Consider the following 27,869-nt stretch of genomic DNA (forward strand, 5'->3'; position numbering starts at 1 on the left):
TATTTTTGAACCATTCCAAATAATGATTTGCAAAGCTCTACATCACATTAAAAATTTAGCCTGATAATTCAAACATCTGCACAATTCCATTCTTCCTCAATACAATGGACACTGTATTTTTATTCCATTGTAAAAGACATTGAAAACTTTGAGTTTTGAAAATATGTAAGAGTAATAATTTATATCTCCAGTAGTAAAGAAAAACTGAGCCATCCTCATATAATAGAATGATTTAGTATAATGTGATATTAACCCACCAGTAGGTCCTCGATTCTCTTCAGAGTCATTATGATGCATCCTGACAACTGATTTAATTATCGAACACTGTGCCTGTGAAAGTCTTCTCTATGAGAGAAGCAAATGGACCACACACCCAGACCATTTAAAGAGTCCACTTTCAAATGCAAAATGCACTTTTCTTGCTGAAACTAGCAAAAATTAATATTTTAAAAGAAACTAGAAAGATGGGAATGGGGGATTTAGTGTGTAAAGTCCTACTTTATTATCTGAAGTGTAACAATTTTACTATATTAACATTCATATTTTGTCAAGGATCCTTATTATTAGCTATGGGCACTAAGTCATATGATGTGATAATAGTAAGATTGTACGCAGATTTAAACATTAATTTTTAAACTCATTCGAGGTGGTCTAGATAGATTTACACCTAGTAGTTTATTAAATTTGCAAGCCTGTAAAGTGTTTAGAAATGAACTAGCTTCATGGGGCTCTGTACAATAACACTGCACTGAAGCAGCTTCTCTAAGATGCTGAAAATTAGGCTGTGAATACAACCACCCCAGAGGATGTCAAATACATCAGAATAAACTACACATTAATGGCAAGCTTATATTTTTAGGCCTTGATTTTAGGGAGCCTATTAATTATTAATATGACACTGATTAATTTATTTCCTTTTGTCAAGCCTGCAAATCTACCACAGTTTGAGTATTACATTAAAAAGTCACAGCACAGTACTTCTTAAAAATTATAATTGATATTGAAGTTTCAGTTCCCACGTTCAAACTACTGTGGTATATGAACAACAAAAAGAGAAACACGAAGATCCAGCGTATTCATTTGTATACTACTTGTTTCTTATATTTGGTTTCCAACTGTATTTTAACTTTTTTTCCTCTCCCACTCATATTCTATCAATTTTGGTCATAGTTAATATAGATGAGTAGTACAACGGCATCTTTAAATTGTTTTTAAAGATCATTTATTAAACTGATATAGCAATTTACCCCAGTGTGACCTCTAGTTGCTTGGCTTGGGTATTATTCCATATATATGAAAATTTGATGGAGATCCTTTGTCAAGAACTATATAATTTTAATGAAGAGACAAAAATATCCCTCACCCAAAGCACTGACCTAAATTACACATTAATTTTCCAGACTCTCAGAGAGTCTCCTTAATTATATTACTTCTAACCATTAAAATGGTACCGTATTGCCTAGAAGTGCAGAGAATTCTATTTGGTTCCTGAATGAGAAACTTCACGTAAATCTTTCCCCCAAATATATGCAACTCCACACAGATTACAGCAGCAAGCAAAGTTAATCTGACTAAATAATATAGAGATAACGATCCCCAAAAGACCCCTCCCCATCTCAGGCCAGATAAGACTTATAACTGTGTTATACAAAGACTCATCTTCCATTGAAGACACCCAGCAAACTTGGGATCCATTTCAAGTCTTTCATATTTTTCTCAAAATGCATTTCCTCAGGATACATTGATTTATCTGGAGTGGGCAAGAGGGTCATGGAAGGAAATTTCCATTCCCCTACAACTATCATTTTGGTTAATAAGAACTGCTAGTGCTGAAGCCATATTTAAAAGAAAGTTGGAATCCAGTTCCTCTAAGGAAGAGATAATCTTATTAACTCAAGTATTCATTTGTTAAACAAATATTAATTTGGGGGTTAAGCATAAAATTTTACAGAGAAGGGACAGAGAGATAATGAAATCTTTCAAACCCATATGCTTTGCCTGCAGGAATACACTTATTACCTGCTGTGATGTCACTGGGTAATTTTCCTGAATGGTAGAGATGCAGCTTAAGTTTTCCATCATTGAGAAAGAGGAGGAGACCCCCTGAAACCAGTTGAAGCTCCGTGAATAACAGAAGCCCAGCCTTATTCCAAGTTCGAAATTGAAAAGTGGCAGAAATCTCGTCCTCCCCGAAAGAGCCCGGCAGTGCCAAGTAACTCCTGGGGCTCAGAAAAGTCACGGGCACAGACTGCGGTTGTGAACAAGAAAATGACACATTTCCCTGAGAAGAGAGCAAAAGGGAAAGCTTTAAAAATGACACACCACATTAGTAATAGAATCTGAACGATCTAATTACCCATGGTTTAAAACAACAGGGAAAACTGCTACCAACATGGATACGGAATCCTTGCCATATGTCTTAAAGGTTCTTCAAATCCAGGGATACACAGTGAGGCAAATCTCTCCCTGGGCTTTCTGGGTGAAATTGTTTTCTTCCGATTTCTCAAATTTCACAAAGGCATCTAACTCAATGCAATTGAATTCAATCAAAATTTATTTAAAACAATTCTTTATTTATGTTTTACTTGGTTTTCCCTTCCTACTTTCGCTGCCTTTGGCTTCAAAGCCACTCCATAACATAACCAATATTAATGAGCTACTGGCTCCCCTTCCATATTCTTTCATAATTTTCTGTTACCATTGACACATACAAACGTATATTAATATATCAACACACATATGTGCATATACATATTTAAGGCATGTGTTCAGTTATATGTATATTCACATATATCTAAATATATATTTGGAATACATATACCAACACACTAGACATTATTTGTTTTATAAAAATGGGAGCCATGTTTTATGTTGTTTGCTGTACCATGATTTTATCATTAACAAATACCTTATGGAAATCCTTTTGAATTATCTGGTGAAAGCCTAATTCCTACTTTTATTGATTAGGCAATATTCTACTGTGTGAATGGTCAAATTTCCAGTCAATTGTTTTCTTATCAAGGGGTTTTTCCAGTGGCTCAGTGGTAAAGAATCTGCCTGCAAAGCAGGAAACATAGGTTTGATCCCTGGGTTGGGAAGATCCCCTGGAGGAGGGAACAGCTACCCACTCCAGTATTCTTGCCTGGAGAATTCCAGGGCAGAGGAGCCTGGTGAATTACAGTCCATCAGATTGCAGAGTTGGGACATGACTGAGCCACTGACACTTCCACTGACACTAGTATGATGTCACTTTGTTTCAAAGTTTTGCCTCTCTCAACCAAGCACGAATAAGCTTCTCTATGTGATGGTATTTTCAGTTCTTCAGAAGACGGTTCTAAATACAGAGCTAGTATATCTACATATTTTAGTAAATATTTCCAGTTTCTTTCTTGAATTCAAAAAAAAAGTTAAATTTTCCACATTTCCAACAGTAGTACACAAAGACATACTTTTCCCCACATCCTTGGCAGCAATAGGTATTACATTTCTTTTAAATCTGCATAAGTTCAAGGACAAAACGCCCACGTGATGTATCGTTGTTATTTATCTTGCATTTACCTAATAAAGAATCTAAGTCTTTTTCATGGGTTTGTTGCTCTTTGGCCTCACTTTCATCAGAAGGGTCGGTTCATAACCTCTGCCTATTTTTCTTTCTTTTTTTTTTTAGGTTTAAGATTGCATAATACAATGTACAATGTACTACTTACATTCTTATTTTGAACCATTGTGTTTTTTTTCTTATTTTTATGCTCTTGTCATCAGATTTACATGTATTATTTCTTGTCTAATGATTTTTAAATAGATCTTCAAGATACATTAGAATTGCATGAATTTTCATTAAAATATTGTACATGAAAGATTATTTTGCTGTTAGCACTAAATACATATTTAAGGATTAAGAAAAAAATGTTAACGTCTGAACTATTTAGAAATAATTAGCATGTTCCTTAACAGGCTTCATAAATCAAGATAAATGTTTTTATTTTTCCTGAAAATAACCTTCAACAAACCTTCTAAATATAGATTTGAAAAGTCAATGAAATCACTTTATTTAGAACAAGACAAGCTGGAATTAAAGTACTGGTCTAGGTTAAACAAAAACATTTGGCTATATTGTGATTCTGTTAAAAGTGAACTAGCTTTCACTGCAGACAAATATCTTGTCCCAGTGAATGAAACATCAAAAGCTGAAGAGTGAAATATACTGACCCATAATGTAAAGGCAATTATAAGACTAGCAAACCTGGTAAAAATGGAAACATTTACCAGCTGCATTTGGACAGCTGTCTGCTAGCTACTCTGCAAGCAGCAAATCCTCTTGGCAATGAAGAGCCGGTGTTAGCTACATGAGCAGCTTCTGGAAACTCATTTTGCAATGAAACACTCACATCTATCTCTCTACAATAGTTTTATTTTCCATCTAAATCCTTTTCCTTTTTATATTAAAAAAAAAACTATTTAAAAAATCTTGCTGGATGGTGTGCTCATATAAGCACTATCAATTCACACAGAGAATTAAAAATAAAATATTTTATAAGCAATAAATAATTCTGTGATGTACTCTGGGTTTTGCTGACACAACATGAGCTTTATTATATATTTTGAATTTTGAATAATTAAAGGAATGTATTCAAATGGTTGGATGTGTCTGCTTTTCTATCAGCAAGCGGGTTAAGCTGGAAAGCACGTTCCCCAGAATCTCATTTCTTGTCTGGGTCCAGTTAAAAGTTAGCCAAAGAGGGAGCTGACGAGACACCTGAGTCAGAAGTGAAAGGCTGGCCACTTTCCCCAAAAGGCTGTCTGCGTGTGATGAAGTCCAGGGAAGGATGATGACAGAGGGGCTGGTGACTATCCCAGCGTGTCCTGCCTCTTTCACTCTGCTCCATCTCTTCTTCCAGACCGCTGACCTCCACTTTCCAGTGCCTCCAGCTGTTAAGATCCAAGTCCTAAAACAGACCCCTTGTCCCTAAACCCAGAGTGCTTCTCTGACTGCACCCTGACCAATACAGCTGTATTTAAATTCCACCACATTTCCATAGAATTAGAACATCAAACAGCCTGACCAGCACTGCTCTTGGCAGATGCAATCTTGTAAAAGCCTATTAGCTTCTTTTATTAGTTATGAATGACCGTGGCAAAATACAAATTTTCCAACCGCTTCTCTAATACACGTGCATGTTATCTGATTCCAGGAAACCAGTATTCTGCTTCGGAGAGTAAGTCAGGGAGTATCTTATTAAGGAAATTACAGAGGAAAAGAAATTAGTCTCCTGGGACCAATAATATCACAACAAAATAAAATGATCAGTTGTACTAAGAAAAGAACCTGCTTTACTTCATATAAAAATAAAATAATCATGACCTGTGAATTTTAAATATTTTGCATAGAATTAATCCCGTACATGCATATTGCCAAGCTGAGAACTGAGAACTCTTTTTCTAAAGAACAAGAGTAAGGTCTAAAATATCATGTCAAGTGGGAATTCAAAATGAAGCATTTTTGTGTGTGGGGGAAAGCCACACAGTTTTCCCTTTTTTGTATACATGAAGACTCTCTTACCATAACGATCATCTGTGGGTCCTGCCGCTTGGCCAAATCAATGATATCCACTCCATCGTAAAAGAGATTTTCTAAACACCCATGAAAGTGTTTATGGGGGAATGACACTGGTTTTCCAGGTGCTGGAATCCCTCCAAAGCTGATCTTAGAAAGAAAAATGGCATCAATAATATTGTTTAGTGATTTTCTGATAATCTGCTTAAATAATTACGATTAGCAACTATAGCTGTAGTCATCACAGATAGACCAATTTTTCAGTACTCTACACTGCCATATTGTTAATTTCAAATGGAGATTTCAAAAAAATTATGATGCAGGTTTTAAAATAAGTTTATATGCATTCAGTTTTCACTGACAATAGAGCTTGATTATTCTTACAAGTTGCTAATCAAACTTGATTTTAATATTTATTGGTTGTTGAAGAAAAATACATCTTTATTTCCATAGTGACTGGTTTTAACAATGTAACCAATTATAATGACATTTTATTTTATATACATTTCTGGCATATATTGATTTTTGTGCATTTGAATTGGGTATTGATGAATCAGTTAACCTATTCGTTGCTACATTCTTTCTCTAAATCTGCACTGTTCAGGAGTGCTTTTTGCCCCCACCACCTCCAAAATCATACAACACAGTCTATATTTACTTGTGGTAAGGAGATCTCTTCAGGGAGATTTCCTGCATACACACTGCAGGCAAAAAAAGATGATGTTTCTTTATAAAGATAAATTAACATGCAGGGAGAAAAATGAAGCCGCAGTACTATAGGCACAAAACTCACTACCTGAGTGAGGCTACCTAGAGGAACACTTCCTCAGGACCTTGACTGACTCTGGAGGTGGGTCTTCTAGAGCACTGCCTTCCTAGACCTCACCACCTAGACTTCACGAAGTCTGCATGAATTGAAACGTAACCATCACACCTCATAATCGAGATGCAGGGAACTGAACTCGCCCTGGGCGCGGAAACGACGCCTGTGCCCGTCCACCGTGAAGTTGACCTGTGTGCCCAAGCGCTGGATGAGCACGGAGTGCCAGTGCTGGTCGTCCAGCAGGCTGCCCAGGGTGAGCCTGACCGGGGCACGAGCCGAGGGCGGCTTCGCGTCACCTTAGAGGGGAGAGAAGAGAACAGAGCCATGATTCCCAGCTGAAAAAAAGAGAAAAGCATTCTTTCGTGGGGACCAGAGTCTCTCATAACAACTGCAATCTCCTTCCATGCACCCCAGCCAAAACGCTAGTCTGAATTTACCTCAACTTTGAATACAATATCCTCTCAACCTTGCTGTCATTTCTTCCACTGTTAATTCTCTTTATTAGTATTACCCATCATCACAGGTTCATTTTCAATGAAAAATTTATCTTTGCTACAACCTTATTATTTTTACTACCTCAGTATTTTTCAGTGACCCATCCCTTCCATCAAGACGTTTGAAAATAACTAAGTGGTTCTACCAGCACTGTGTAAGAAACGTCAAATGAGGGTCCTGAATAGTTCGCAAATTACATGAAAGTGCAATACTGGCATATATATATACACACATATAAACCCTTGAATGTGGAAATAAGGTACCTTAATCATTAAAAAAGGTAAGTTATAAAAGCATAAAGTTACTAAGGTGATAGCTAAATGACCAGATTTTCAAGCACTTTATCCAAAGAGTTTTACCTGAATTAATAAGCAAAAAGAGTTTTCCTCTTCTTAATTCCAGCGTGATGTGATCTCCATTTTGTCCTTCCCGGTGGAGTAGAATCCCATCACTCTGCATGGTTTTAAATTTCAAAGAAATTACATCCTTTATCGGGCTCAAAGATTTTTGATCAAATCTGTAGAGAAGGCAACTTTTTCCATCAAGATCAACCACCTCTGATCCTAGACAAAGATATCAAAAGTCGTTCTAAGGATAAATATGCTTTTCATTAAAGTATTTAAAAACCACATCTATGAGAGGATTAAACATATACCCATCCATGTATAGTTCAGCTCCAAGTCAATCATAATAATGGAAAATAAAACCACAAATGTCTAATTCCTTCTTGATACCTGGGACTGATTCCATTTCAGATTTTACCCACCTATTTACAAAATTCATGATCTAGAAATATATTTTGAAATGTATGCCTAATTTCTCTTACGTTATTAAAGACTGTTTCTTAACCCATAAAAACATCAGGGAAAAGATTATAATTAATACCGCTAAAACCACTTTGCATATTTCATGATCAACATTTTCAATGACTTTCTTAAAAGCTGGAGTTAAATGGTTTTTTAGCTTCTGAAAAAGTAGAAATCTTTTCCTACTTTTGAAATCTCAAAATTCTTTCATACATGCCATATAAAAAAGATTCACATATAAATACATACATATACATCAGACTCATCAAATGCCACCTCAAATGTATATTAAACTGACCTTTGTGTTATATTTTTTGTGTGTGTGGCTAAGTAATAGTATTTAAGAGCAATGCTATTTTCTATCTTCTCAAGGGTGTTGTTGGAAAGATATTCACTTAATGACATTATAAGAGCTGTTCTGCCGTGTTTGTGTCATAACTGTGACATTGACAGGTTTTTTCAGCTTTCTGACAGTGTCTTATCTACTCATTGTCAAGATCACTTTTATTCAGTTCATCTGAAAAAAGATGTCATGTTATACCAGTAACATAACAGTACATCTGTCAAAATCAGTTGCACCCTGAACAGGCGACAGAAAAAAGAGCTGATAATACTCAGAAAGCCTGGCAGCATTTCCTGCATTTCACAAATCAAAGATTTTTTTTAAAAAAAGCAATTACCCTTGAGAGTGCATTTATGTAATAAATGAAGAGGTTAGGGAAGCCCAATAAAATAGGAAGCTATTTTTCAACTGGTTAGGTGACGTCTCCCAGTCAACAGAACGACATTACAGTTTACTCATCTTGTTTCATACCACAAAATTATTACATCAACTTGTATGCTCAAATATGCATCTCATTCAGATTATCCATCATATTTAATGTGAACCATTTATATTCACCACCACCCAAAATTTTTTTCAACTATTTTATGCAGCTATCTTTTGGAAATTCAGAGGTTTGATTTTTCCACATCTTGTTAATGTGCTTATAAAGAATTCATTCACCAAGTGCACATGAATAAACATTGCATTCTGTAGAAAGAATAATGTTAACCGAACAATTATTCCTTGTTACATAGCTGAATGAATGTGCATGACACAAACATAACTCTGTGTCAAATACAAATAATGTGTTCTATGATTATTAGATTACAATAAATTAAGAAAAATTCCAATAAGACAGGCCTTAAATGCTGACACATTTGGAGCAATGCAGTTATCTCTGAGTTAATGCATCGCTTAAAGGCAACCATCATTATAATGATTTTATTTCAGATAAAGTCTATCTTTGGAATTAGCTACCAAGAGATATTTTTTTTCCCCAATGAGGGACTAGCCTGGGATACTTCAGCCTTCTATTTCTTTTTTCCTCTCTTCTTCACTATAGCTATTACATTATAATGGTCATATTAGCCTTTCATTGCACCAAAAGCTTTGTGCCAGGAATATGTCCATCAGCAATATGGGATAGTGAGAAACATATTAGACTACTGATGCCTAAGGCAGTGGTATACTGTTTCATCTCTTAAATGGAAGCTACTTGCCATTTTCTCTTGCTCTGACCTATTATGTTCTTAATTCACAGGTATCACACTATGTAATTGGACCCATTCACTAAATAAACATGTATTTAGGCCATCTAATTTGAGGCCCTGTGATGGATGCTGCGATAAAAAGATGGACCAACACCAATATGGTCCTTGTCCTCAAGGAACTTATATTCAGTGAAGACAGACAAGTGGCATGTAAAAGAGTAAATTCATAAACCATTACAGACTGTCAGAGGCGTTCTGATCAAGATTAAAAGAAGCCTGGGGTCACTTTAGTTAAGGTAGTTGGGGAAGCTCAGTTCTGAGGTCTAGAAACCTGAGGCTAAAGCAGAGGGTAATCAATAATCTTCTTACTCTTGCCAGACTTCAACTCCTAAACTTGTCCCCATAAAATAGAATTAGTTCTATTATGTTTAATTTTAAGATGGCTAGACATTCTCCCAACACAGTCTTTCCTCCACTGTCCTGAAAGGAAGCTCTGAGGTTGCTGAGAAACCCCAGGGGCAGTCAGTAATTCAGCTCTCAGAAGGAGAACTTGGAGGGAGGTGGCTGCCCTTAAAAAGGGGGCCTGAAAAGCAGGAGGTAGCTAAGTATAGGGTTCAACAAACTCATTACAATCACATCACAGATCTCACATCCATGTGAACAATACCCTTCAGGAAAAAAAATCTAAAAACAATTCAGAGTGTGAGTACAATGTCAGTACAGGGAAACTTCACATCACATCCATGCAATATATATATGAGGATTCTCATAAAACAAGAAATTCAGGATGGTTCCAAACAGTATTACTTTAGATAGAAAGCTCATTTATAAAAGCTATTTACAGAATTTATCTGACATATTAAAAGCATATGATTTTAAATAATACTCATAAAATGCTGTGCTATGATTAAAGACAGTTAATGGTATAAAAATCTGGGACTATCTGAAAAAAATAATCTTTTGAGAGACAGAGGGAGAGAGAGGGAGAATCTAAATTTTCTCCAAGGATGCTGATGGAAGAGAGATGTCTCTTTGGAAAGCGATGTTACCACTACCAAGAAAACTGGAAAAACTGGAAAATAAATCAAAGGAATAACTTCATGTCCTCTCAATGTCATGCTGGAGCTTTTTAAAAGAGTCCTGTCTAAGGATTACTTAATTTTACGTGAATTCACAAATGTCTAGTTTTACTATTTATTACTGATTAGGGCCAGACTCTAAGTTACACATTAATTTATAGTTTTTTTTTCCCCCAGTAGAGATGTAAATAACTTCGATTCTGGCAGAAAATATATCCCCAAATATTTTGGTTTTATTGCCCTGTTGGGCATTTTAACCATTCGTGTAGTTAACCTAGTGACAGCAATCCAACGTTCTTAGGTTCCTATATACACTTAGTCTCTCGAATTTTCTTTGGATGCCTTCTCTAATAAATCAAATGCACCTTTGATATACCTTTATGCTCTACTTGGATTGATACAGAACTACCATCTGACCCAGCAACCCCATCCCTGGGTATATATCCAGAGAAAGCTATAATTCAAAACAATACACGCGCCCCAATTGCAGCACTGCTCACAACAGCCAGGACATGGAAGCAACCTAAATGACCGTCACCAGAGGAGAGGACAGAGAAGACTCGGCACACATGTGATGGAGTATCACTCAGCCATAGAAAGAGAATTCAATAATGCCATCTGCAGCAATGTGGATAGACCTAGAGATTATCATACTAAGTGAAGTAAGTCAGAAATAGAAAGACAAATATCATATGATATCCCTTATATGTGAAATCTAATAAAAATGATACAAATCAATTTATTTACAAAATAGAAATAGATCTCAAAATAAAATTTATTGTTACCAAAGGAAAAAACGAGGGGACGTGATAAATTAGGTTGGGATTAACATATACACATTACTGTATATAAAACAAGTAACTCATAAGGACCTACTGTATAGCACAGGAAGTTTACTTAATATTCCATAATAATCTAAATGGGAAAGAATATGAAATATATATGCATATACATGTATAACTGATTCCCTTTTCTGTACACCTGAAACTAACACAGCATGGTAAATCAGCTATACTACAATAAATTTTCTTTTAAAAAAGAGCACTGGCAAGGCAAACACATTCTCACAAAATAAAAAGTCCAGATGATTTATAACAGTATTTCTTCATGTTGAAACTGACAGGTGTATGGACCATTAATAAAATTAATCCAACTCAATGCTTATTTGTTTTAATGGAAGCACTAAATTAATATCTAAAATAATATTAACATTTAAATTTACATTTAATAACACATTCCAATCTTTTGTCAAACATTTTTTTGGAGAAAAGAAGCTTTTGTACACAATGGAATATATAAATAGGAAAAGCAGAGGTATTAGAAAATGGATTACAGGAACAACTGAAAGTCGGCGGTTAACAACACTTGTAACAGTAAATGGTCTACTGTCCAAAGATGTAGGAAGAGACATGCTACTTGATTGTAAGAGAGAACTGCTTCTCTAATTGCAAATTTGTTCATCGGTATATTAATTAACTAAAGTTATGTTTTTAAATGGGTTTTTACTTCATTGCTTTATTGCACTGACCTCTAACAGAATATTGAATAGAAATGATAATAGTAAGCATCTTGTCTCACTCCTGATCTCAGGGGACAATCTGAAATAATCCACCATTAAGTAGGATACTTGCTATAAGTTCTTTGTAGATAGCTTCTAACAGATTAAAGTAGCTACTTTTGTTTCCTTGTTGGTAAAGAGTTCTCATCATGAATTAGGTACTGGATTTCATCAAATACTTATTCTATATCAATTCAGATGACATGATTTTTATTCGTTATTCTGTTGACATGGTGAATCATATTACTCAATTGTGTGTGACTCTGTGTGTGTGTGTGTGTGTGTGCTGAGTCATGTCCAACTCTTTGTGAACTCATGCACTGCAGCCTGCCAGACTCCTCTGTCCATGGAATTTTCCAGGCAAGAAAACTGGAGTGGGTTGCCATTTCTTACTCCAGGGGGTCTTCTCCACCCAAGGATCCAACCCATGTCTCTTGCATCTCCTGCACTGGTAGAATTCTTTACCAACTGTACCACCTGGGAATACCAAATGTTAAATCTGTATTCCTGAATTAAACGTGCATGATATGCTAGCCTTATGCATCGCTGGATTTGATTTGCTAATATTTCACATAAATGTTTTTACTTCTGTTTCCAAAAGAGACTGACCTATAACTGAGGGTATATTTTTAATGATTATATTATCATCAATATTAATAATGTGACTCTATTATATGCTGGCTCACCATGGGGAGGACATGAACTCTAATTTTCTATAAATAAATTTCAAATTGTTCTGACATGTTCACCTCCTGTTGGTCTGTGCCCTTTCAGCCATTTTTCATAAGTACATTATACTTAGCCTGGTAGTTAAGACAGCTAGTCAGTGAGGGTTTCAGTCTGCACTCTACCTTAGGCAACTGTATGAGTTTTCTATCATTGCTGGAACACACTTTGTTCCATAAAAAGAAAACACAAATTTGTTATCTAACAGCTTTGGAATTCAGAAGTCATTACTTTGCCAACAGAAGTCCGTCTAGTCAAGGCTATGGTTTTTCCACTGGTCATGTATGGATGTGAGAGTTGGACTGTGAAGAAAGCTGAGTGCCGAAGAATTGATGCTTTTGAACTGTGGTGTTGGAGAAGACTCTTGAGAGTCCCTTGGACTGCAAGGAGATCCAACCAGTCCATCCTAAAGGAGATCAGTCCTGGGTGTTCTTTGGAAGGACTGATGCTGAAGCTGAAACTCCAGTACTTTGGCCACCTCATGCGAAGAGTTGACTCATTGGAAAAGACTGATGCTGGGAGGGATTGAGGGCAAGAGGAGAAGGGGACGACAGAGGATGAGATGGCTGGATGGCATCACTGACTCGATGGACATGAGTCTGAGTGAACTCCGGGGAGTTGGTGATGCACAGAGAGGCCTGGCATGCTGCGATTCATGGGGTTGCAACTGAACTGAACTGAATTGAACTGAAAATCAGGGTTGGCAGGGACTTCTTTCCCTCTGATGTCTCTAGAAGACAGTCACTTTGCTTGCCTTTTCCAGCTTTTAGGAACCCTTTCATTCCTTGACTTATGGCCCCTTCCTTCATGTACAGAACCAGCATCATAGCAACTTCAAATTTCTTTTTCTCATCATCGCTCATGTTTGCATTCACAGTCACATCTCCTTTTCTAACTGATCCTGTCACCTCTGTTTTACAAGGACTCCTGTGATTACATTGGGTCCACCTGGATAATTCAGGATAATCTCCCCAACTCAAGATCCTTAACTTAATCACAACTATAAAGTACCTTTGTCATGTATGGTAACATGTTTACGATTATAGGGCATTATTCCATCACAGCAAGTTACTGTCTCTCTTTGGCCCTATTCCTTCAACTGTAATGTTGGAATAATAAGAGTATATTCTTTTTTGAAGCTGAAATATAGGTGACTTACATATTGTGTTAATAATAGAATATTCTTCATAGGACTGTTGTATGAATGCATATCTATATAATTTTGGAAGTTGTTGGCATATAATTAGGCTTCAATAAATGTAAACAATTACTAACGCTAATGCTATTATTTATTATCAGAATACTGGGCGGGGAAAGAGATATGCCAACAATAGTTTAATAAATACATTTCATGTGTTTGTTTTTTTTTAAGTGGACTCTTTAAAAAATAATGAATTTCTGAAGTGCACAAGAAATGCTCAATTTCCAATGTCATTGCTGGGTTATGCAGCAAGAATGAGCTTGAGCCATCTGCGGGTTCTGTGGCTTTTTCTCTGTCTGTCAGCAAATGCCTGAGCTGACTCACCACGGCAATTGTCAGTGACCTGAACCCTCCTCAGTGAATACCTCCATCTCAATTCTTCTCAGAGCAGGAATCAAGGAAAGAAGAGACTCACAAAGATTGCAAGCCCTGCTCTCGTATCAATTCTCCCTGTGACCCTGGGAAAGAGGTATGGCCTGCTTGATTTGCGTGATTCAGAAATACAACTTCCCACTGAATACAAAGTTTCCTCAGAGAAAATATTTAAATTTCTTTCAGGGAGTTGTGTCAGAAGTGGAATTGCTGAAAGGTATTCTGTGCTCCTTCTGCAGCTCATGTTTACGGAGACCTTTCTACGAACACAGTGGAAGGCACAGTGATGCATAAAACCAAGCACAGTTCCCCCAGAGCTTACAGTCTAACGGGGAGGACACCCGTCCCTGAGTGGTGATTGTTCAGGCTTCACTTCTGCAGTAGAGCTGGGTCCGAAATGATTTCTCACATGTGAAGGGGGAGCCGAACCTCAGCCTCAGAGAAGGATGCAGAAATGCTTCACCTCCGTGAGCAGCAAACTGGTTTCCTCCCTCTGCATATTTTACACGCAGGCACACTCCTCACAGTGATATCTCCCACCTGACCCAGTCCCCTTTCCTCACCCTTGCACCCTGCCCCTGCTCTAGAAGCTGGAGGCTTCTCCAATTGTTAGGGGTTGCCACTTGCAAAAGCAATGTTTTCCCCACCTTATCAGAGAAAAACACATCCAAGGGCTTGATTTCTCAAAGGCGTGCCATGGTCCCCCATGTTAGAGTCAACTAAGGAGAACCTCTTGTGGCCTCCACAAATACTCAACAAACATCCCGAGCTCTGCCTGACGTCCACTAATTCATTAATAGAACCTCTGAAAGACAACCCTGACAGACAGGTTCCTGAGTGAGCCTGAGGCCGAAAGCATGAGGGTTATCTGACAAGAAGAACAAGTAGTTTATAGAAACCTGTTCTCTGAAAGTGAACAACCTCATTGCATATGGAATTGTACCGTGGAAATCAAAATTGTTTTGTTTATTAATATCATAGGCGGTACTTGCAGAAAGTTGTGGAGGTGGTAGCGACTTGTCCCTGAAAGACGTTTCAGGGAGCAACAGATTCTGTGAGTTAAACCATATTATTATTGAATCATATTATTATTGATGAGATCAGCTGACTAAGAAACTTAAATCAGAAAAAATGAAATAGGAAATGCATGAACTGGAAAACAAGTCATTAAAAATAGGAAATTGACTGTATTGATGGTCCTGGAAGAATTCTTGAAAAAGACAAGACAGTCTTCTAATAATTGTTAGGGAATCACCCAAAAAACACAAATAGAAAAAGAGAGTTACTGCTGGTGGAAACAGAGACGGACCAAACTCTTCTTGGCGAAATTGAATTCAGCCCTAAACACTGAATACTGCCTCTCTATTTAAAAATTACTACCTATGAATCACTAAACAGAGGTCCAGTTTCTCTTTATAAATAAAACACATTAATCAGACTGAGTCACCGTTAAACTATTATATAGTGAAATGTTAAAGCTACAGCATGACGTAGAGGCACTTGCGTCTGCACTACAGAACTAGGCTTTAAAGAGATGTAGAGGACAGACGAAGCACTCTAGAAATCAACAGGAAATGAGCTGTTCTATTTTTGCATGGTAGCATAAAAGAACACAGAATGATTTAAGGGACTTGGGTTTAAAACAACTAAAAGTAATACAACAAAAAGGAAGAAGGCAGACAGGGAAAAGGTGACTTGACTATCATGGTTTTAAATGATTAAGGTCAGTGATAACACTCCAGGGGGTCATGGGAGTAAACGTCATCATGGCCATTTATATGTCAATCTAAATTAACATTTTGAATAGACTTGAAATAGGTAACATCTACTTCATCAAGGACACTGGAGTGTGTCATGGGAGGATGTAAGCTGGATTTCTGTTTCTAATATTTTAATTTTTATGATCTCACAGATTCTCAGTTTCCCCATTTGGAACATGTGAAGAATAATTCCAACCTTTCATGCTACACCAAAGAAGATCTTGGCATCCAGTGGAAACATCAAAATGCCTTGACATTTATTACTGAGTATGCTATTTAGTGGCTCAGTGGTAAAGAAGGCACCTGCCTATGCAGGAGATGCAGGAGACACGGGCTCAGTCCCTGGGTCAGGAAGACCCTCTGGAGGAGGAAATGGTAACCCACTCCAGTATTCTTGCCTGGAAAATTCCATGGACAGAGGAACCTGGCAGACTACTATCCACGGGGTCACAAAGAGTCAGACGTGACTGAGCACACAGGCATGCTATTATTATCATTTTAATAACAACTTTGGAAACATCATATGTTCATCTCAGAGATTTTTCCCTTTTCATCAACTGCCACTGCTTGAATATAATAAACTTGGATATTTACATATTCATTCACTTTTTTGGTTTATATCATAGCGAATCAGACATTTTTCTTAATGCATCTACTTAACAAATAATTGCTGAACATGTACTGTGCTAAGTTCTATAGCAGAAGCCTGTGTAACAGTGAACATACAGGCTTCTGGCCTCACGGATCCTCAAACCATAAGGAAAAGAAAGACATCATGAGACTCATCCCCATGTGAACAGATGCTTTTACAAATGGTAAGTGGAACTTGAAGGAAAAGGACAGGGTTATATGAGAGTTTTGAGTAGAAAGATTCAAATTAGGTTGCTGATTAGGGATGACATCTCTGAGGAAGTGATATTTAAGATGAATAGATGACCGCTATGAGAAGGTCCAGGGTCAGGAGGATGTGGGGAGGGGAGGAGTGGGTAGGAAGGGCTGGGAAGGCGGGGAGTCTGGCGAGAGATGGATGGCGTGGAAGGAACTACAGGGAAAATTCAGCTCCACAGGGAGCTGAATTACTGGCAGATCACCTTGACTCTGTGAAAGCTTGCTTCCAGATTTTTCTGGGACAGGTCTATTTTGGATTTGTCTTTAGTCCCAGGACATAACAGTTGGCCATCGGTTACGGTGTTTATTCCTAAAGCAATGCCTTTCTGGGTTTTCAGTTAGAAGCCCAAAGTGCTTAGCAAGTCTAAGATGGCAGGACTTGAATCCAAAGGTGCCCTTCCCAGAACTAGGCAGGTGCTGAATGAAGTCCCCAGGATTTTCATCTCCTGGCTCCTGCTTTTGCCCAGTGCATCGTGGGCACGTGCAAGTCAGGGATCGGGCAAGGCTTTAAGGGGACTGTGGACGCAGAAGTCAGGGCTCCCCTTCTGACACCTTGCTTTTCGGTATTCCACCCTAAAGTTCTAACCACTGTGGCAACTTTGAACTTTGTCCTCTCTCTCCTAGCAAAATTTGGCTCCCTTCTTCTTGAGTATAATGATGTTCCTAAGAGGAAGTCAGTTACACGTGGATCTCCTGGAATTTGTTTTCCATCTTTCAAAAATCAAGTCCTTTTCAAGTTTCTGCCTGTTTTGAGTTGAACTTCAAAGCCCTGAAGCAGCTTTTAAAATATATATTTTATCCAGCAACAATAATTGTTGTGGGCAGCAAGATAGTCCAATAAAAGCTCTCTCTTATGACTGGTACCTAAAAGGAAATCTCTCTCTTTTTGTGAACACATGCATGCTATTATTATCATTTTAATAACAACACTTTGGAAATGTTATATGTTCATCTCAGAGATATTTCCCTTTTCATCAACTGCTACTGCTTGAGTATAATAAATTTGGATATTATAATATATGGTGGATTGTATTATATTGTGGATATATTATAATGTGAATGTTATATAATTATTAACTTGGTCCATTAATTTATTTAGGATTGCAAAATGGGCATATACTGATTCTACTATTTCTTCTTTATTTATATAAATATAACTTAAAACAGAAAGCCCTTCTAATCTTCTATGTGATCGCCTTGAGGTACAGATTACATAGGAAAACCAGGATAAATGCTTGATGTTTTCTCCACATTTATTAGTTTTCAAAATAATGAGTCAATTCCTTAATAGCTCTCCTAGGTGACCAACGAGAGTTTTCTCTTTTAGAATTATCATGAATCCATTCTTTTAAATATAGTTAATATGTTTCAGAACTGCAGTTACCAACTTTACAGATGCTAAAATATTTGCATCTTTGATCAGTGAGAGCCTCTTCAGTTGGCTCTGTGTGCTTTTGACATAATCCTGATGGGTTTTCACAGTGTCCTTATTTCCTTGAATTTTAATAGCTAACCTTATTTTAATTTTAATATAACTTCACCTATCATCAAATTAAAATCTTAAGACTATAAACTCTGCAAAGAATTAGAATTTATCTACTTTGATTTTAGGCCAATAAGAATCTATCCTCTTTTTAAACTCTGACATAAAATAGGATCCCTTAGCTGCAGTATTAGCTGATAAACAATCTGAGAGCAAGGATTGTATTTAATGCATCTTGTCAAGATTTCAGCAGTTAACACGTTGTTAGCATTAGGTGCTCAGTCATATCTAACACTTTGCGACCCCATGGGCTGTAACCCACCAGGCTCTTCTGTCTGTGGAATTCCCCAGGCAAGGATACTGGAGTGGGTAGCCATTCCCTTTTCCAGGGCATCTGTTGGAGTTGCTTAATAATTAGATATTGGATTCAATCACAACTATACTTTAGGTAAATATAACACATTTCCTGCTTTTCCTTTCCCCGCTAACCCAACAAGTGGTGTGAGAGAGCTGCACCCTGAGTAGACAGAGTCAATTACCTAGTTTTCTCTCAGAGTTTTTCACCCACATAAACACTTGCACCTCTCATGCCACTTTATTACGTTTCCTGTTAATATATTTTCTAAGCAGAAATCTACAGATGTGAGTAGTTCTAACTCACATCTGTAGTTCTGAAAGTTCTAACTTTCAGTATTTTTTACATTACAAAATGCACACTCTTATTTTTTTAAGTTAATGTGTTTTGCACTATCTGACTTATTTCCATCTATTAAATAGAATCCATACTTTTCTCTTACATGGTCTGCCGTTAAGCACATAAGCATACAAGACTGACACTTCTGTACATTTCTTCTCTGCCAGGCCTCTCACTCACTCCTTGCCCAGGGCCCTATGCCTGATCTCTAACAGGCTGGGTGTGCCACCTGGATGATGGGGACAGCCTTCCTGAGGTTCCCCAGACCTGCTGCAATTCATTCATTCATCTATCCAGAAGACTATCTAGTTTCAACATCATAGAATGTGCCTGATGTGACTGGGGGCAGAACATACCTTCTGACCTAAACAGGAAGTACTAGAGAAACTGTCAGAAAGTGTGATTTCCACACTGAGAAAAGACCACAAGTTAAAGAATTATCTAGGTAGGGGAATAAAGGCTGGATGTGTGTGATGGCCTTATGTATCATTTAAAGATCCTAAGACTAGAAAAATCATGAAACCACAGCAGTTCAAAGACACTAATTATTTTCGCTATGGCTGGGCAGTTGGATGTTCTTCTGCTGAGGACGAGTAAGTAGAGACCACGGATTACAAAATGAGAGTGTTCACATAAGAACTAGAGAAAAAAACCAAGAATTTACTCTCAGGGCAACTGCTTCAGCAGTTTACCCACAATTAAACATTATCTCCTGCGGCTTAATTGCCATTCCGAAGGACTCCTCAGACGCACTCGCTTGAACCCGGTTATTTTCTTTTCTTGCCTTTTGTTTACCATTGTTTATTCTTTGGGACACACTGCATAGAGCAGTATTTCTTCACCATCAAACACTGTCTTTTTCTTTCTTCCACAAGTTATTTCCTTCCCAAAACCTCTTGTCCAGATCTATAAACATGTTTGCAGTGGCTACGGCCAAGACATCTGAAATGTATACTTTCCCTTTGAACCCATAAAATCTAGCTTCTGCTTCTCTCATTACTCAGGAAACAACTTCAGGTTTACCGACATAAAAGGAGAACATGCTCTTTGATATGGATTTTCCATTCACTTGGTGCTCCTTCATAACAAGTTACTGCTCTAACTCATTGGGAGAGAGGGTAATAAAACCATGTGTGGGTCTCACAACAGCCACTTTCCCAGCAATATTCACAGGGACAGCTTGCATGTATAACTCTAGCCAACACACATTAGGCACAATGGGGAGGGGGTGACGTTAAATTTTGGCAAAAAATGCACACTACCTGAAAAACAGTATGAAAGACCTGTTTTAATTATGAGAGAAAAGCATTTCTGTCTTTCAAAGACATGAGCAGTTGTACAAACATAGCTTTAAACTTTATACTTTTATTATCGACAGTAAGTAGAAAGATTATGACTTAATAACTAATGATATTGTATAGGTTTCAATTCTGTGTCTCCAACCCAGAAGCTATGGAGTTCCTATCTTCCGTATTTTTGTCGCTCAAACTCACTGAGTCAATCAGATCAGATCAGTCGCTCAGTCGTGTCCGACTCTTTGCAACCCCATGAATCACAGCACACCAGGCCTCCCTGTCCATCACCAACTCCCGGAGTTCACTCAGACTCACGTCCATCGAGTCAGTGATGCCATCCAGCCATCTCCTCCTCTGTCGTCTCCTTCTCCTCCTGCCCCCAATCCCGCCCAGCATCAGAGTCTTTTCCAGTGAGTCAACACTTCTCATGAGGTGGCCAAAGTACTGGAGTTTCAGCTTTAGCATCATTCCTTCCAAAGAAATCCCAGGGCTGATCTCCTTTAGGATGGACTGCTTGGATCTCCTTGCAGTCCAAGGGACTCTCAAGAGTCTTCTCCAACACCACAGTTCAAAAGCATCAATTCTTCGGTGCTCAGCTTTCTTCACAGTCCAACTCTCACATCCATACATGACCACAGGAAAAACCATAGCCTTGACTAGACGAACCTTTGTGGGCAAAGTAATGTCTCTGCTTTTGAATATGCTATCTAGGTCGGTCATAACTTTCCTTTCAAGGAGGAAGCGTCTTTTAATTTCATGGCTGCAGTCACCATCTGCAGTGATTTTGGAGCCCAGAAATATAAAGTCTGACACTGTTTCTATTTCCCATCTATTTCCCATGAAGTGATGGGACCGGATGCCATGATCTTTGTTTTCTGAATGCTGAGCTTTAAGCCAACTTTTTCACTCTCCACTTTCACTTTCATCAAGAGGCTTTTTAGTTCCTCTTCACTTTCTGCCATAAGGGTGGTGTCATCTGTGTATCTGAGGTTATTGATATTTCTCCTGGAAATCTTGATTCCATCTTGTGCTTCTTCCAGCCCAGCATTTCTCATGATGTACTCTGCATATAAGTTAAATAAACAGGGTGACAAAAACGGCCTTGACGTACTCCTTTTCCTATTTGGAACCAGTCTGTTGTTCCATGTCCAGTTCTAACTGTTGCTTCAATAGTGGAATTAATTCTTTCTCCTGCTCCCTTCCAGAACTTATTTGTTCTCCAGTGCCTCCTCCCAGTAAATGGTATCACCTTCCAGACAGTCGCTCAAATTTGATGATAACTCAGTGGCTACTCACATAAAATCACCGAATTCTCTTGATGCGATAGTGAAAGAGAAAGTGTTGTCACTCGGTCCTATCCAACTCCATAGGCTGTAGTCGACCAGGATCCTCTGTCCATGGAATTCTCCAGGCAAGAATTTGGAGTGGAGTTTCCATTCCCTTCTCCAGGGGATCTTCCCAACTCAGGGATTGAACCTGGGTCTCCTGCATTGCAGGCAGACTCACCGGGGCCTCCCTGGTGGCTTAGATGGTAAAGATTCAACAGTAGTCTCATCATATTGTGAATTTGATTCAATTCAGGAGAACTCGCTTTCCATATTGCTGGTCCTCTAGTCTGAGACTCCAGCTGTCACTTGCACAAAGGAATTCAAGAAACCTTCCAACTGAGCTGCTGCCTTTAATCTGCCCTCATATAGCCCTCCACCCTGCACCCATATTTCAGTCTGAATCACCATTCTCAAATGCAAACTGATCCTCCAAGCATATAGACTGATCCTCATTCCCAGGCTTGACTGAGCACACCCTTTCTCCTATTTAGACCATTTTCACAGCCTCCCATGCAAAAATATCTGCACCTTAGTTTCAAAACCTACTACCATAAACTTTCTCATACTAACCTTAGTCTATCAATCACTTCATTCCTAACACCTTATACTAATGGTACCATATTTTGCTTTGGGTTTGTGTAATTTTCATGACATCACACTTTCTCATCTTTAAGGAAATGTATATTAATTTAAATTCCTCCCTACACCCTACTGCACTAAAAAAAGTAGATTTCTTTTTTTGCCAGTGTTAATAGATATTTAAAGGATGAACACAAGTTTGATTCATCAAGAGTACTAGTTTTGGAAGGTGACGGATCTGATTTCAGATCCTAGATCTAACACAGGCTGTGCAATTCCAAAGTCCTTAATTTCTGTGAGTCCACTTTTCCCCATGTCAGGAGACTTTTGAAGCACTGTAGTACACAATATTCTTGAGTGAGTTGCTCAGGTAATCACACTCCCCGCCAAAGTCATGGTAACATGGTGCAGGCAATGGGAACACATGAGCCGGCAGGCAGATGCAATGCTCCAGGCCTTCTGCAAGCCCCCAGGAGGCCCACTTCACTGCCAACATGGACAGGTGTCCAGAGTCTGTGCTCGGGGAGAGACCCTACCCTGCTCATACTGCACCCTTAACACTTTTCCTTTTTTTTTTTTTTTTTTCGTTGTAACGATTGCAGAAAAATGGGCTTGCATATCTGGGGAAAATCCAGTCTGATCTGGGCTACTCAGGAGACTTGAAGACAAAATCCTAAGCTGGATTCTTCTGCTGACCTATAGCTCGTCCTATTGAGGGCAGGGAACACTAGTGATCACAGATATTTCTGTGCCAGGCAACCCGGAGCAAGTCACAGGGGTCATTTAGCAGACCATACAATGGTAGTATACAAGTACTGACTTCACTGTGTCATTAAGATTATAAAAAATAGCATCTGACTCATATTAACTCTCCAGTGGTCAACACCAAAATCAGATTGATTATATTCTTTGCAGCCAAAGATGGAGAAGCTCTATACAGTCAGCAAAAAAAAAAAAAAAAGACCGGGAGCTGAGTGTGGCCCAGATCATTAACTCCTTATTGCCAAATTCAGACTGAAATTGAAGAAAGTAGGGAAAACCACTAGACCATTCAGGTACAACCTAAATCAAATCCCTTAGTGAAAAATAGATTTAAGGGACTAGATCTGATGGACAAGAGTCCCTGATGAACTATGGATGGAGCTTTGTGACACTGTAAAGGAGACAGGGATCAAAACCATCTCCAAGAAAAAGAAATGCAAAAAAGCAAAATGGCTGTCTGAGGAGGCCTTACAAATAGCTGTGAAAAGAAGGGAAGTGAAAAGCGAAGGAGAAAAGGAAAGATATACCCATTTGAATGCAGAGTTCCAAAGAATAGCAAGGAGAGATAAGAAAGCCTTCCTCAGAGATCAATGCAAAGAAATAGAGGAAAAGAATAGAATGGGAAAGACTAGAGATCTCTTCAAGAAAATCAGAGATACCAAAGGAACATTCCATGCAAAGATGGGCTCAATAAAGGACAGAAATGGTATGGACCTAACAGAAGCTGAAGATATTAAGAATTTGTGGCAAGAATACAAATTCTGTATTTGTGGCAAGAAATTCTGTATTTGTGGCAAGAATACACAGAAGAACTGTTCAAAAAAGATCTTCACGACCCAGATAATCACGATGGTGTGATCACTCACCTAGAGCCAGACATCCTGGAATGTGAAGTCAAGTGGGCCTTAGAAAGCATCACTATGAACAAAGCTAGTGGAGGTGATGGAATTCCAGTTGAGCTATTTCAAATCCTAAAAGATGATGCTGTGAAAGTGCTGCACTCAATGTGCCAGTGAATTTGGAAAACTCAGCAGTGGCCACAGGACTGGAAAAGGTCAGTTTTCATTCCAATCCCAAAGAAAGATAATAACAAAGAATGCTCAAACTACCGCACAATTGCACTCATCTCACACGCTAGTAAAGTGATGCTTAAAATTCTCCAAGCCAGGCTTCAGCAATATGTGAATCATGAACTTACAGACGTTCAAGCTGGTTTTAGAAAAGGCAGAGGACCCAAATATCAAATTCCCAACATCCGCTGGATCATCGAAAAAGGAAGAGAGTTCCAGAAAAACATCTATTTCTGCTTTATTGACTATGCCAAAGCCTTTGATTGTGTGGATCACAATAAAATGTGGAAAATTCTTCAAGAGATGGGAATACCAGACCACCTGACCTGCCTCTTGAGAAACCTGTATGCAGGTCAGGAAGCAACAGTTAGAACTGGACATGGAACAACAGACTGGTTCCAAATAGGAAAAGGAGTATGTCACGGCTTTATATTGTCACCCTGCTCATTTAACTTGTATGCAGAGTACATCATGAGAAACACTGGGCTAGAGGAAGCACAAGCTGGAATCAAGATTGCTGGGAGAAATATCAATAACCTCAGATATGCAGATGACACCACCCTTATGGCAGTGAAGAAGCACTAAAGAGCCTCTTGATGAAAGTGAAAGAGGAGAGTGAAAAAGTTGGCTTAAAGCTCAACATTCAGAAAACTAAGATCATGGCATCAGTCCTATCATTTCATGGCAAATAGATGGGGAAACCATGGAAACAGTGGCTGACTTTATGTTTGGGGGCTGAAAAATCACTGCAGATGGTGACTGCAGCCATGAAATTAAAAGACGCTTACTCCTTGGAAGGAAAGTTATGGCCAATCTAGACAGCATATTAAAAAGGAGAGACATTACTTTGCCAACAAAGGTCCGTCTAGTCAAGGCTATGGTTTTTCCCGTGGTCATGTATGGATGTGAGTTGGACTATAAAGAAAGCTGAGCACCAAAGAATTGATGCTTTTGAACTGTGGTGTTGGAGAAGACTCTTGAGAGTCCCTTGGACTGCAAGGAGATCTAACCAGTCCATTCTAAAGGAGATCAGTCCTGGGTGTTCATTGGAAGGACTGATATTGAAGCTGAAACTCCAATACTTTGGCCACCTGATGCAAAGAGCTGACTCATTTGAAAAGACCCTGATGCTGGGAAAGATTGAGGGCAGAAAGAGAAGGGGATGACAGAGGATGAGATGGTTGGATGGCATCACCGACTCAATGGACATGGGTTTGAGTGGACTCTGGGAGTTGGTGATGGACAGGGAGGCCTGGTATGCTGTGGTTCACGGGGTCGCAAAGAGTCAGACATGACTGAGCAACTGAACTGAACTGAACTGAATGATAAATAGTATAATGTTTTAGTAAACTAATATTCTGCAAGGCTAATGCTATGCATACATGAGAATAAGTGTTGACTATGGTGTAATTGAGGAATTAAAGTCAACTTGATCAAATACATTCCCATAATGCATTCACACCCAACCTTGTTGAGGTTATTTTTTGGTCATCTATGAAAGTATTTTTCCATTAAGTTTATTTTTTTGTCTTTTATACAAAATTATCCAACAGAAGGGGACAACAGAGGATGAGATGGTTGGATGGCATCACCGACTCAATGGACACGAGTTTGAGCAAACTCTGGAAGACGGTGAAGGACAGGCAAGCCTGTCATGCTGCAGGCCACGGGGTCTCAAAAGTAGGACATGACTTGGCAACTGAACAGCAACAACAATATCATTTTACCATGTGTCTTTATGTTTGAGTTTAAAATACTTCCTCTCAGTATTGATCCTTCAATCGTGGGTCCATGAAAAAAGGAGGCTGACTAAATGCACAGCTGATGTACTTTCCTCCAAGAGACAGCAAATGAAGTCACAGTGAAAACACTGTTCCATGGGGCTGCAGATCAATACAAGGGTGGGAAGTGGGAGGAAGATGAGTTATCATCCAGCACAAAGCAGCAGAGAACTCAAAGGAACTTGCTGCCACTTCTCAGAGACTCAAAGACCCTCCTTTCCCAGCAGCCACTTCATAGGGACATTACAAAGGAGACTAGCATCAGTAGCCTTGTTAAACTAATGTTGAGTTTACATATGAGATTCAAAATATGAAGTGTGTGCTGCTGGGAAAACTGCTTAATATTTCCAAGACTTCTTTGGATGGGTGATTTTTAGGATTAAATTAGAATATCTATAAAAACTGTTATCTGACGCAGAGTAAGTGCTCAATAACTGTTTGCTATTATTATACAGTGATAAATATTTTGCAAAGTGGATGCTCTGAACCAGTAGAAAATGTAACTATAAATATGAATCGTTTTGGAGTTTGCTTTGCTGATTGTCCATTGTATGGCATGTAAAACTCCACAATCCTAAGACAAATAAGACTGTCCAGATTCTGTGTTCCAGAATCACAATCTGGGGTGGGATTTTTTTTTTTCTTTAAGGATAATTTTATTCAAGTGAGATCATTGTAAAGGGAGGCGCTAACACATACCAGGAGCAGCTGAGCTGAACTGCAGAAGCCAAGAAAGCTACCAGGAAGTCAGGCAGATGGTGAGAAGTTAAGCTGCCCATGGCTCGTCTTGGATTTAACAGCTGGAGGAGGCAGAGCATGAGCTGGGGTTCTGGAATCTGGCAGATGAGGCTGCAAATCCTGTCATTTCCTATCTGGGGGACTGGAGCAAGTCACAGCCTCAAGAGTCGAATCTCTAAGCTTTAGCTTCCTCATTTGCAAAGCAGGGGAATGGAAGAGTTACCTAATAATGTTTATCTGGACTTGGTTTTGAATTATAAACTAACTGCTTAATGTGGTGTCAAACATATAACAAGCACTGAAGAAAAGTGTTACTTTTGGAATTATAAAAATTAATCCTATTAACATGAGTGCTCTATTGCTATTAATACAATCATGACATTTCTGTCAACGTCGTTTCTCTGTCGGACGCAGTGCAGACAATTTCAACAAGCTGCCTGTCCTCTGCATGACATGCCCACCTTTTACGTAAATAAAGTGAGCCTGAAAAAGCGATGAGACACGTGAGAAGAAAGCTTTAGTGGCTAAAGAAATAAAGGTTTACTAGAGGAATCAGGATGTAGTGGAACTGAACAGTTCTTCTGTGGACTAAGTTGTGAGACACTGGGCAAATTACTGACTGTCTCCAAACCTCAGACTGCTGGTCTGATAATTGTAGATCATATTAACTAACTCATTGTTCTCTAATAGAAGGGCATCTGACAGGATAGTGTGGCTTGAGGTAGACTATCAATAACTCTTAGGTCCCTGTCCCACAGAAAGACATAACAAAATGCTTCATTAGGAGGAGACTAAGTGAAATCTGTGGTTTCTACCTTTTCTTATATGAAAGTATTTCAAACACACTTTACACTTTGGCAGGGGTCTTTACTTTCTCTATGAATTTATGTTCAGGGCATAGCATATTTATAAGTGAGTTTCATGGCATATTATTTTTAGGCTGCAGAGGAAAAGCATTCTTTGTTCTCATAACAGATGATTGGTTTTACTAAATGGGTCACTGTCTTTTATTAAATTTTGGCTACCCAAATGAAACATCATAAAATATAGCCTACAGAGATAAGTTCTAATATTTACAAGTTAAGATATAGTCAGTAATATCAGATTTGGGTAAATGGACTCACATGTGTCTACAAACATCTATCTATTTATCTCTGTATCAATTTGTCAATAAAATGCTTCCATTTCTGATTTAAAATATAAAAGCAGAAAACATAAGCCAATATTGGCATTATGGGCACATATAAAGCTTTCCACAAAAATTGCCCCTGTTTTTCCGTCTCTTTACATACTCTAAAGTCAATTTCAGCATATAGTTGGCTTTTAAAACATCTCCTTTGA

At 38.4% G+C, this 27,869-nt stretch overlaps 1 protein-coding gene across 1 annotated transcript in view; it reads right to left on the reverse strand.

The window, feature by feature from the left end:
* The window catches only part of CNTNAP4 (contactin associated protein family member 4), a 285,401-nt gene that overhangs the window by 103,985 nt on the left and 153,547 nt on the right, over window positions 1-27,869 (reverse strand). The window contains exons 5-8 of the mRNA XM_005894297.2: window positions 7,232-7,435; window positions 6,489-6,673; window positions 5,561-5,704; window positions 2,020-2,281 (exon numbers count right to left, since the gene is read on the reverse strand). Of these exons, the coding sequence (XP_005894359.1) occupies window positions 2,020-2,281; window positions 5,561-5,704; window positions 6,489-6,673; window positions 7,232-7,435 (795 nt within the window). The remainder of the gene's footprint in view (window positions 1-2,019; window positions 2,282-5,560; window positions 5,705-6,488; window positions 6,674-7,231; window positions 7,436-27,869) is intronic.

The sequence above is a fragment of the Bos mutus genome, chromosome 18, assembly GCF_027580195.1.
Source record: "Bos mutus isolate GX-2022 chromosome 18, NWIPB_WYAK_1.1, whole genome shotgun sequence".
Lineage (NCBI taxonomy): Eukaryota > Metazoa > Chordata > Mammalia > Artiodactyla > Bovidae > Bos > Bos mutus.